This window comes from Branchiostoma floridae, chromosome 9 (genome assembly GCF_000003815.2).
Source record: "Branchiostoma floridae strain S238N-H82 chromosome 9, Bfl_VNyyK, whole genome shotgun sequence".
In the NCBI taxonomy this organism is placed as follows: domain Eukaryota; kingdom Metazoa; phylum Chordata; class Leptocardii; order Amphioxiformes; family Branchiostomatidae; genus Branchiostoma; species Branchiostoma floridae.
The window spans coordinates 17,704,843-17,716,902 of record NC_049987.1 but is presented as its reverse complement, the minus strand read 5'-3'; the positions used below and the strand labels follow the sequence as shown (position 1 = coordinate 17,716,902).

The window sequence follows — 12,060 nt, the reverse complement described above, 5'->3', positions numbered from 1 at the left end:
AACAAGTTCGCCTTGGCATTTCACTGGCTCTAAGCTGAAACACGATTGTGTTCAAACTATTCCTTTAATTCTCTTTTCTTCAAGTATTTTTACACCACTTCCACCTTACTTAGAAGCATCCACTAGTAACCTGCTATCACATAACTGTAGACTCGAACCATTAGGCAAATAAACAAACACTGACACACACACGTGTACACACACACACGTATGTGCGCACACACGTACACACATATACACACATACGTGCACACACACACTGTACACATAACACACGCACACAAACACACGTGCAAACACACACTGAATGAAAGCTCATATGTGTTGGTAAATTACATAGGGAAAAAGTTTGTTCCAACACAAAAAAATAATAAATTTGCACACGCATACATCTGCACGAACACCAACCCATTATAACTGCCTTTTCAAGGAGGTGAACTCGTTGCAGTGCAGCTTTACACACACACACACACACACACACACACACTTGCACACACACACACACGCACTTGCACACACACACACACACACACGCGCGCGCGCGCGCGCACTTGCACACACACACATGCACACACACACACCGCCCATTACAATCTCTCTTTTTACGGAGGTAAAGTCGCAGCAATGCAGCACTCTGACGTTTTTAGCCGTTAAAAGTAAACATATCAAACATACAGAAGCCCTTTGCTAATATCTAGAACTGTAAGCTGTATTTATTTTCTCGTGTAGAAATTATTAGTCTCTGCATTACCAGAGAGGTGACCGATATGTTTGTTGTTTATATTTTTTATATATCAAAATATTACTGATAGATTTATTCATGTAATTTTCCGGTGAAGCAATGTCCAGACAATTACTCTGGACAAAAAACAAGTCATGCATTCTCTTTTCTACTTTTACTTGTGTTGGACGTATGAAATGTTTTATACATTGTTGGTACACGGTGGTCATCGTTGCATTGGTGACGAGAAGAATAGTTGCAATGCACTGAAATGTCCGCTAGGAGGCAGCGTTTATACCCCAGTCACATTTGGCGAAAATCGATAGGACGACGATTCTGCAGCAATCACCCGAGCCTCACTTATAATAAAAACTTTATTGCACAACAATTGTACAAAGTACAAAGTATGGCTTATATGTGACAAGGACTGTTTTCAGGTGAAAAAAAGCGCAGCCCTCTGTCGATCTTAAACATGGCCGATCTTCCATCGATACGCCAGAAGATCGTGGATAATGTGACAGGGGTATAACGACTTCTTCAACGATGACAATGAATGTTTCTCAAATAAATAATTCAGCATTGCAGGCATACGTACTCGTTCACTCACTCACTCACTCACTCACTTGCTTACATATTCATTCACATATTTGTCACACATTTACTGATTTGCTGTAACTCATTTACTCTCATTCACTTACACATTTACTCACTCTCATGTTCACTGTCTCACCCACTCCCTCGCTCACTCACTTTTTCTATCATTTAATTCAGTAGCATTTTTCTGTTCTTTTGTAAATACATTAGTCACGATTTATTAATTACCTTTTCACTGCTGATTTCCTTTCAGTTATATACAGTTTATTATGTTATATCATTCTTTATTATAATTATTGTGACTACTTTAGTTTGTACTCCTCTGCATATGCGTTATGTTCAGTTTGATAAAATCAGTTATGTTTTGTTACTCATTTCAATATCTTTTACAAAGCACAGGCAATGCTTCTGATATTTTATGTCGACCTCTGATCTCTCCCGTTCACTTTAAGTTACCTCAGTTGGTTTTGCTACTTTTTCTGTTAACAAGTTGTATAGATTTTGATTCTTACATGTCATTTTATTGTATAGTGAATAGTGAAACTATATATCTGTCACCAAATGAGATCTAAATAAAATAAAACGAACAAACAAACTCACGAAATCACCGACTCTCCCTCTTTCTCTCACACTCACTTTACAAACTCATCCGCGTATCAACCCAATCATTTTGCATCGTGATATTTCAACAGATAATAGACTTTGTTGAATTTTGTCAAGCATGTTATAGCTAGTTTACTAAAGCTGTTACTTCGGAAGCACTTTTATCTGTACTTGTATGTCATACACGTCCTCTGTTCAACATCATCCCTACCTGTGGCTCAACTGGTACCAGTATGCTGGTTCTAATTAGTTGGTGATAGTTTGTAACCCGTTTGTAAACCTTGGAGTGGCCTTCGGGTCACACATTGAAACGACCTTCAGGTCTTGTTACGTGGTGAACATTGACGTTTTTAATAGGCTTTTTTTTGCACATTCATTCCCTATCGGACTAAGTACAGACATATATATACAAAAGGTCGTATTCCATTAACGTTAGCGAGTTAATAAAAGTCAGAAGAAACAGCACAGAAGATAATACTGATAGACGGATTTATACTGCTGTGAGCTAATATGGCTGACCATCGTGACGTGTCCCAGCGGATAGTTATTTTCTTGTGTGTAACACACTGGCGTGTAGGGGGTGGGTGTTTCAGCTTGATCTCAGTTCAAGCGTGATGATATGATGTCAGCTTCTATAACTAACACAAGAGAGTAATCGGCAATTATTTTTGGTCCCAGAAGAAAATACGACATAATTACCACAATTAAAACAATATATGACGTTCTGTGTAGCTTACGATGTTCCATGGCCCAATTAGTGATGTTCATTCCACCTGTTGCTCTAATGTGTTTAGAAAACAAGACGTCAAATCGCATATGATAACTGATTATAAAAGCCCCATATATACTGGGGACAGAATTAGTACATTCCGACTGGTGACAGTGGGGATAGATACCATTTTGGTGGCTCCCTGTCCTTTCGCAAGAGATCTCTCTCGCTCTTCTTTAGGCATTTTATTATCTTGTCATCACGACGAAATGATGGGTTCCATACAAGGCTATCCCGGGTTGGTGTCGCTTGTATTCAGCGCTGTGATTGGCTCCGCCGGGGTAAATTCGGCTCTTGAGTCCACCTTCAACTTGACAACTGACGAGTTCGACATAACGGGCTTGTCCAGCAACTCAACGTTGTTTAACAGTTCGTTTGAGGACTGTGGTATCGACACGGTATCCAACGCCAGTACAAGAACAGCAGAAAACATCACGTCAAACGTCTCCAAATCTTTGCAGAACGATCCATCGTCGTATTCAGGTCCCATGGTGCCCGTGTATGCTACACTATGTCTTGGTTTCTGGTCCGTTGTGGCTAACAGTCTCCCGCTTGCAACCATCATCAAGTTCGAACATCTCCACACCCCAGCCTATATTTTCATGGCCAATCTGGCGGCCAGTGACGTTTTGACCGGAGTGGACTTCATTTTTGCGGGTAGTTGGGTTTTGTACTACGTCTACACCGAGACTGATCCGTCCTTTGCCGTGTCGCGACTCCGGTTCACCTTGGTCCTGTTCTCGGGGTTGTCCTCTGCCTACAGCCTCCTGGCGCTAACGGCTGAGCGCTACTGGTTCATCGTCCACGGGATGACCTACGTCAACAACGTCACCAACCACAAGTGTAAGGTCGTGGTGGTGCTCGTCTGGCTGTGGTCTGTGTTACTGGCGATGCTGCCCAACTTCGGGTGGCAGTGCGAGAGTCGTACGGAGGAAGGATGCCTGCCGATGGGGGGAGGACTGCCGCTCAGCTACGTGGTGCTCATCGTAGCGTTCGTCTTCATCCCGATGGCGGCAATCGTCTGTTTCAACTTGAGCATCTTCTGGTGCCTCTGGACACACGTGAACGCCATCGCTGCCCAAGAAGTCGCCGTGGGAGCCCCACCGAGCGTCAGTAGAAAATCCGCGGTCACCATCGTCATCATCACCGTTGTATTCCTTGTGGGATGGTTGCCGTTTTCTGTCAAGATGGCCATGTTCACTCAAGACAGCGTTTCTCTCTCAAAGATGTTCGTCTCCATCATCTTGAACTCCGCCGTCAACCCCGTCATCTATGGGTTCCGTCTACAGGAGGTCCGTCGCGGCGTTGTACGGCTCTTCCGCAGCAACCACGTAAACGCTGAACTCGATCCGTAAATAGGACTAATTCCAGTTATGGTGGCCTTTTTGAATTTCCTGGGGTCATCCGGGGTCGTGGCACCAAAACGAGGCTGCATTTGGGTTTCAGTTCACCCCGAAAGCAACGAACATAAAACCTCTGCACACATTTCCGTTTTTACAGTACCCTATCATGAGGAAGCATGTTTGTCCGTCTGTGGATAAATCTACCCTGATGGGTGAAGTGAGAGCAGGAAGGTGAGGTGGTCAGCTGAAAAACACACCGCCTAATGATCGTCAATAGAGGTGGGTACCGGTACAGAAAATTCAGGTCCGGTTCAGGTCCAGAGGATCAGGTCCGGACCAAATTCAGTATGTGAAAACTTGTTCATGTGCAATACTCAAAACAATGGTCCATTTCTAAAGGGATCTGTTTGGTGAAGTATTCGACTCCCATGGTCGCCGTTAAAATCCTACATGGCTAACTGCTTTTTACATAGTTCTAGTTGTAAAATTTATATTTGTATAAAAACCTCTATACGATTGACTGTAAAACTTGGTAGAAATGACTAGAAACTCTACTTTACTTCCATCGGTAAGCCCCAAAACGTGTGAATGCCTGCTCATATAATATGTTCATTTTGTAATATGAATGTGTTTTTGTGAATTTTTGCAGATCATTTTGGGGGGGGGGGGACCCAATTAACAAGAAAAAACGGTTTCGTGCCGGTACACTGTACCGGTACTCACCCCTAATCGTGACATTTCGGCACGGTCAGTGAGGGAAAGACCAAAGTTGTCAACATGAAAGAAGGTAAAGACTATCGGATGTCCGTGTGTAAGTGTATCTTGAACGTGCTCATTAATTTATGAGCAAAAAGCAGCGTAGTTTTAGTTGTAAAAATTATATTTATATAAAGACTATCAGATTCCTACGTGTAAGTATATTCTGAAGGTGCTCACTAATTTATGAACAAGAAGCAGCTTAGATCTTGTTGCAAAAGTTATATTTGTATAGCTCGATAGTGAAAATGGCACAAATGTGGTAGCCATGACTGTAGTTGTCAACTTGGTATATAAGAAATACCATTTTACAACTACAATTTGTGCACCAGTTAAATACTGAAATAAAGGACTTTTTGGGTCACAATATGGTGTTTTGTTACTTCAATACTAATATATTACGACAGAATGGTTGAATCCCCACCAGACTCCACTATACGTTGGTACATACTATTAGCCCTGCCTGGCCATTAGAGCGACCCCTAGCAGTTTCTGTTATAAAGCCATGCAGTTCTTTGGTCGAACCATCAGTCTTGTACGGGTTATCCTTACAAACCAAACAAACACGCGTTTATTGCGAAATCCTTTACACCAAAGCTTGTATAAGCCTTTAAATAGAAAGGACAACTCCACAACAACGGATAATCACAACAGTCAACCTCTAAACAAAGGGAATACTTCTCTCTTATTGGCACTTGTGTTCTTAATACAATTATCCTATGTACAAAGATAGGAGGGTTTTGGTACGCTTGGTGAAAACATTTTGAACATTTTCAAAAAGACGAACAGAAAGAAGAAGGTCCGACTTCTAGGTAGAGTAACGTGTCCATTAAGTTACTGAGGGCTTTCTTGAACATTTATTTAGAGACATTTTTCTGGGCCAAGAAAATATTTGAACTGCTCTTAGACATTTTCCTTTTCTATTTCGGGATTACCCGAGATTCTAAAAGGCCATGGTGAGTGGGACCATGTTGTTTGTTTTAAACCTTTTCTCGGACAAGTAACACGATCTTTCTGTGTGTTCAGCCAGTTTTTCGAGTGGTTCGAAAGGATTTAGGATTCTTTTGTTACAAACTGTTGGATCTAAGGAGCTGAACTCGCTGTACTGGCAGGTCCTAGATACATGTAGACTGAGAAACAGTGAGCACACATGCAGTGATTATTATTTTTCGAAGTAAGGCCACGTTGATTTGATTATATGGATGGCATCCGCGCTCGCACCAATTTTCGGCCATTTCCAAAAAAAAAAGTTTTCGACCACACAACAAATTGTGCAAAGCAGCTGTAAAATAAGCACAAATATTCCGTAGATTGAAAAAAGAAGTATCAGAAAACAGATAACTAATGCCATAGAATGCCAAAATGAATCTAAAGTCAAAGAATAAGACGTGAAAGGACAGAAAGAAAAAAATCTATTGTTGGTTGGGGGAGGTACCAGTACAGAAAATTCAGGTCCAGAGGATCATTTCCAGGTCCGGACATGAACCTGGACTTGATTGTCTGTGGAAACTTGAGAACTGGCAATACTCAAAACAATGGTAATTGGTCAATTTTGCTACCAAGGAATCTGTTTGGTGGATTATTGGACTCCCACTGCATTTTAAAATCCCATCTCCATGTAATAAAGGCTAACTGTCTCTGTACCTTTGACTGTAGAAACTTGGTGCAATTGGCTATAAACTCTACTTGACTTCGCTCTTGTTGTCTTCTTGGCCCCCCGGTTAGACCCCAAATGGCTGCCGACATAGTGTGTCCATTTTGTAATTGGCGAAACCTGTTCCTCTGGGGGTTTTTTTCAGGTCTGTTTTTTTCGGATTGGTCCAACAAGAAAAAAATCCGTATGATCTACTGGTCCCTACACCTAACTGTTGGTATACCATACTATGTGTGTTTAGTCCTATGTTCAACCTTCCTGGCCACTTTGATTTCATACTGAAGCAACTTTTTTTTTTGCCAAACTTTTTTTTTATTCGCTCGCTCGCATCAGTTTTGGAGTTCCCGGAGGATGTCATCCATATAATCAAATCAACATGGCCTAAAGGGAAAATTAGAACTGAAAGTCCTCTTAAAGTGCCATCAAGGCACGGTCACATAGGTGGTGCGATCGTCCTACGATCGCTGACTTGAGGCATTTTTTTAGGACATACAATGCATGTGTCTATCTGCACAAAACGCTCTCTTGAATCCTTGTGGGTGGTTGGCTCTGTCACTGCCTACTTAAAAATCCTATTATCAAAATCGTACGCATTAGTTTGGGATTCCCTGAGGATGTCATCTATATAATAGTATCAACATGGCCTTACCTTTATACACCATATGATTATAATGTGCAGTGGGAGACGAAACACATTTCATTTCCAAATGTTCATTCAACGAAACCGAAAGAATCACCCTATTTAGAGAAGCCACAAAGTATTATCCCATCTTCCCCACATTGACAGGCGAACAGAAAGCCAATTTTCTCTTGATATCGCAGAACCCACAAATTTTAAAAAAAATGTGGGGCTTTTCGTCTCCCTCTGCTTCCAAAAAAAGCCAACACTAGTATTAGATTAAAATCTTGTTTATGACTGTCCATTGTCACTATGTGTATACCATGTACTTGCAATTAGCCCTCGGGCACGAACTTGCAAATAAACTTCTATTATAATGAAGATGCATCAAAAACTATTCGAGACACGCTTAAGCTTTGCGTCGTCAAGACCATTTACAAGAAGCCATCTTAGACACAGTCCGCCTATAAGTGGATTAAAGCTATCTCAGTCTGTTAATGTGAATGACGTGTACCATTCCTGTTTCACTTTCTTCTTTTATTGACAAATCAATTCTGACAACAACAAAAAAGATACAAAATATACAATTCAACATAATACACATACTCGTCTTTGAATGTACAAGATGGAAATAAAGCTGAACATTTAGGTACGTACAGATCATATTTTACACTTAAACAACTAGCAACATGAGTGTCCATAACCTTCTGTTCCTTACAAATTTCAGGTATGTTTTCAGGTTTAACATTTCTATTCATAAAGGGAGAAGAAAATATGATGTTATTGTGCATCGTAAAACACTTCTAGAACTGTATTCATCCCGTGTGTTTTAAAGGTCTATAATGTAACATTAGGACAATGTAGAAAGAGACTTTCCTACCATTCTTCTACATAGTAAGTGTAATCAACATTACAACAATATGGAATTGCATAACACTATTTATAATGTAGGGAGGGCGGTTACAACATCATTGCACCATACAAACTGTGATATTTCAAACCAGTGTACAGTATGTTGTTGTTAAGAACAGGAGGGTCTATTTTGAGATGGTTTCAGAAACGTAGTAAACATTGATCAGATTACTTTGTGCAGTTCGCAAACACCAGTAATACGACATTACGATGCAAACTTACTAACTAGTGGTTTTACATGCAATTAAAATTGAACGTTTGGTTCTCGAGAATATTTTCAATGTCGGGTCCTTTAAGGAATGTTTGGATGAAAATGAAGAGTTGTTGACAGTTTTCCCGTGCTTGACAGTTTTCCCGTGCTATCTGCGTCATTATGACTATACCTACTCCATAAGTGTTTCCTTTTGTACAGGAAGCCACGAGTAACTCTTCAAGAGGAAGTTGTGATTCTTTCTTCTCTTTAGTTAAACCGGCGGTAGAGGAAGTGACCAAACACGAGGGCTTCACTGAAGTGTACAACTCCAAAATTTTGGACACAGTTAGGCCATGTCGATTTGATTATGGAGATAATAACCACGCGTATCAAGTTTTGGGCGTTTCCCAAAAAAAAGTTTTAAACCATACTGTACATGTAAAGGGTACAAAAAGCTGCAAAATAAGACAATATATGACACGGATTGCACAAATGAATGTTGGACACGTGTACTAATATCATAGAATGCAAACGTCAATGTCAAGGTCAAAGAATAAGTGAAAGAACAAAAATGAAGACTATTGTTCGGTATACCTTATTCTCATCCTCTTAACGCCCGGTCCCCAACGGCATTAGCCTATGGGGACACAAGGAGTTTTGACACGACTGTAGTCCCTCTGCGTAGGAGAATGCATATTCTGTGTGTTAAGTCATTTGTTCAACCTTCCTGAAAACTTTCATAGTGAAGGCAACTTCTCTTTTATTCGAACGCTCGCATCCGTTTGGGGGTTCCCAGAGGATGTCATCCGTATAATCAGATCAACATGGCCTTATTAAGCCTCGAATGTCAACGAAAATTCAACTCTTGATAATTACTTTGCAGGTGACAGACTTTCAAAGTAACGGTACGCAGCCCTACTTCCGAGTGAGGCCGAAAACTCTCACTGCACTTGTTTCAAGCCTGCGTCACTGCGAGATTCGTTCACTGCGTCACTGTTTTGTTATTTTCAACGATTTCTTATAACTTAGATATTGCGTCATACGTAAAAGTATGTCTTAAAAGACGACAATATACACAAAAATTAATAAAATTTGTTCTTGATCTCTGATATTCGTTGAATATCTTTTAAACCCCGCAGTGACGCAAGGTTGACACAAGTGCGGTGAGAGTGCACCTTCATTGAACAACTCTCGAGTTTACGTGCTCGGTGAGTAACAACACCAACATCCTGTCCAAATTTACTCACCCAAGAAGAATCCACTTGACTCCTTTTTGTATCGGCACGCTAAAAATTCCACCCAATGACATATTCATTGTTTCTTAATCTATAAACTCCTCTGCGCTTTCCATTAATACACTCACGAATATTAGTTTGTATTTGCCGTGCACACAGATCAGTGCGTCATTGTTTGACGTTTGGACAAAACCTTCACTAGACATTTGGACGATTTAATGACTTAAAGAGCAACTGCAGCACGTTTTCAACAAGTTCAAGTCAAATACATAAAAATCAACTAGTCCAAAGTCCATAGAAATCGTCCTACACACATCTGGCGTATATGTAGCTTGGCATGTTAAGGTCTAGAAAAATGTTGGCTTTCTGGTAAGTAATACTCAACGACTTTGACCAAAAAAAATATACCGAACCTAGTAGCCTTTTTTGATCGACTGTTGGCAAGGGACACAAGATTTTCGATCTGCATGACATTTGAGTGATGAAAACGATATAGAATCATTGCAGAATATGTACTCCTCATTTTTGTTGCAACATAAAATGTGATATAAATAGCCCACCTAACCTAGGTCCCCCCTTTTTTTGTTGACACCCTGCATAGCAGTCTGTATATTGAAAATATGATAATGAAAAATACTAGTGTATTGATGCATTACAACTTAACATCTTTAAACTGTATCTGTTAGAACACTTCGAAATCTAAAACAAATCCTACCTACCCACCCTTTTTTCAGGACTATAATCGTAAACATAATTATTAATGTACATTACAGTCCATCTCATCCAAGCAGATGTGGTGGGGGAGTCATTTCTTCTGACGCCTTTTGCTCCTTCGCGATTGCAACCTCCTTTAACCATTTCAAGCATTTCTCGATGTTGTGTTTCTCTTCGAGTTCTTCTGCGAATTCTTGAGCATCAGACGAAGACTCCTCCGTTTTGGGAGGCACGTCTTGTTCCACGTTCTTGTTCCTGTGAGCCTGTTGTTGGTCTCCATCTGTAGTGGTGGTACCGTGTTCGGGATCGCTATTGTTTCTTTTGTTGGTACACCTGTCCACTAGAGAAATGGTACTGATTGTAGGGGAACTGGTCTGACTTAACGATTTAAAAGTCTCCCCAGAAACAACGTTCGGACTCTGTAAAAGAGATGTCTTGAACTTGGATTGTCTCAACTTGTTCTTCAAGTCGCTTCCCGACCAGGAGAGACTGTGAGCCATGCTGGGAGAGGTTAGCCTCGAAGATCGTCCCGTTGTCGTGCGATCTTCGTACGACGATCGCCTCTCCGATCGCGCGTCCTTGTATCCGTTAATGGCCGCGTTTAAGTCAATCACAAGAGACTGTCCGAATTCAGTCTTTGCTGTTAGTGTCTTGGTTTGTTTAAGGACGTTCGCAGGAGTCTTCTTTGTCCTTACCGTCTTCGGTAGGCTCCCCACGGCAAAGTCTTCGATGTTGATCACCGGGTAGGTTCCCGCTACGTACGGGAGTTTCTTCCCCTTGTCCGCTCGCTTGGAAGCGGCGTACGATGAAGCCATCGGCGGGAACGGCTTTTTAGGTAGCGGGGGGAGCTCGGGTATGCTCCCGACACTGTTCGCCGGCGAGCACTGCTTGTTGAGTTCGTTCAAGCTCCCGAGGTCTGGATACGTCTTGTAGTGAAGTCTCGGCGACGCAGGCATGCTACGAGATCCGCTAGACCCTTCTGACTCTCTCTTCGGTCGATTCAGTCTCATCGCACTCATAGTTGTTGCAGGAGGAAAACGTAGCGTAGCGTTCTGAATCGTGAACTTAGGCGGGTGACTCTGCCACCATGGCCGCCACTTGCACGCTGTGTCCCGCTGTAGTTGTTGTCGTTGTCGCCGAACACGACTTTTGAGCATGTCGTGTGGGTAGGTAGAAGACCCGACCAAGGATTAAGTAGAGAGAAAGAAAAACTCCTGACGTCACGGCATTCAAGCGGCCTTCCTGTACAAATTGGATCGGGGCTCTTGAGAAATTGTGTGTGTGAAAAGAAGCTTAGTCGAGCTTGAGTTTTGTTTGTTTTACACTCCTGTTGAAACGACGGATTTAATGAGGCAGCCTTGCTATAGATGAGTAAGACACTTAAACTTTCAAGTTTGAGACAAATGACTGAGCGCGCTGCTTGTAAAGTTTACGTCGGAAAATTACAACGTTTATCATACACAAATATATTGTTTAAAAAAAGAGACAAGTTATTTAATGTTATTCTAAAGGAAGATCAAGAAAGAAACGTGTCTGAACTGCAAGAGTGATTTTAAACTGAAGTTTTGAAGGGATAGGTTCTTGATTATATAGACTTTGGATATGTATCTATTTGATTGGTGATTGACTTACACAGATTAACACTCAAGACGTAGTACTACACGTAATCGTTTTTACATAGATGTAACAAGGGTAGTTCTAAACAAGAAGGCTTTTACCATTCTTGGTCTTAAAACTAAGCTGGAAAAAACAACTTGATAGAAATGAATGTTTTCAAACTTTGTCCAAAAATACAGAAAACGGACATGATTTCTGCTATAGTTTCACAGCATTACACACTCATAAACATTGACACTTGAATTCCTAAACATTTAAATGGAATATTCACGTATTTTAGAGTATAAAGGTGAATTTCAAAATTTTTCTGACACAAGAAATACATATGAC

The 12,060-nt window shown here is 41.0% G+C and overlaps 1 protein-coding gene across 1 annotated transcript; it reads left to right on the top strand.

The window, feature by feature from the left end:
• Positions 1-2,896: 2,896 nt before the first annotated feature.
• LOC118422239 (G-protein coupled receptor 6-like) lies at positions 2,897-4,063 on the top strand. The gene has a single exon (XM_035829757.1). The coding sequence runs from the start codon at positions 2,897-2,899 to the stop codon at positions 4,040-4,042; it is 1,146 nt and encodes a 381-aa protein (XP_035685650.1). The 3' UTR covers positions 4,043-4,063.
• The last annotated feature ends 7,997 nt before the right edge of the window (positions 4,064-12,060 follow it).

Excerpts from the sequence above, each read along its gene's own strand:
- LOC118422239 (XM_035829757.1), top strand. The coding sequence starts at position 2,897 with ATGATGGGTTCCATACAAGGCTATCCCGGGTTGGTGTCGCTTGTATTC.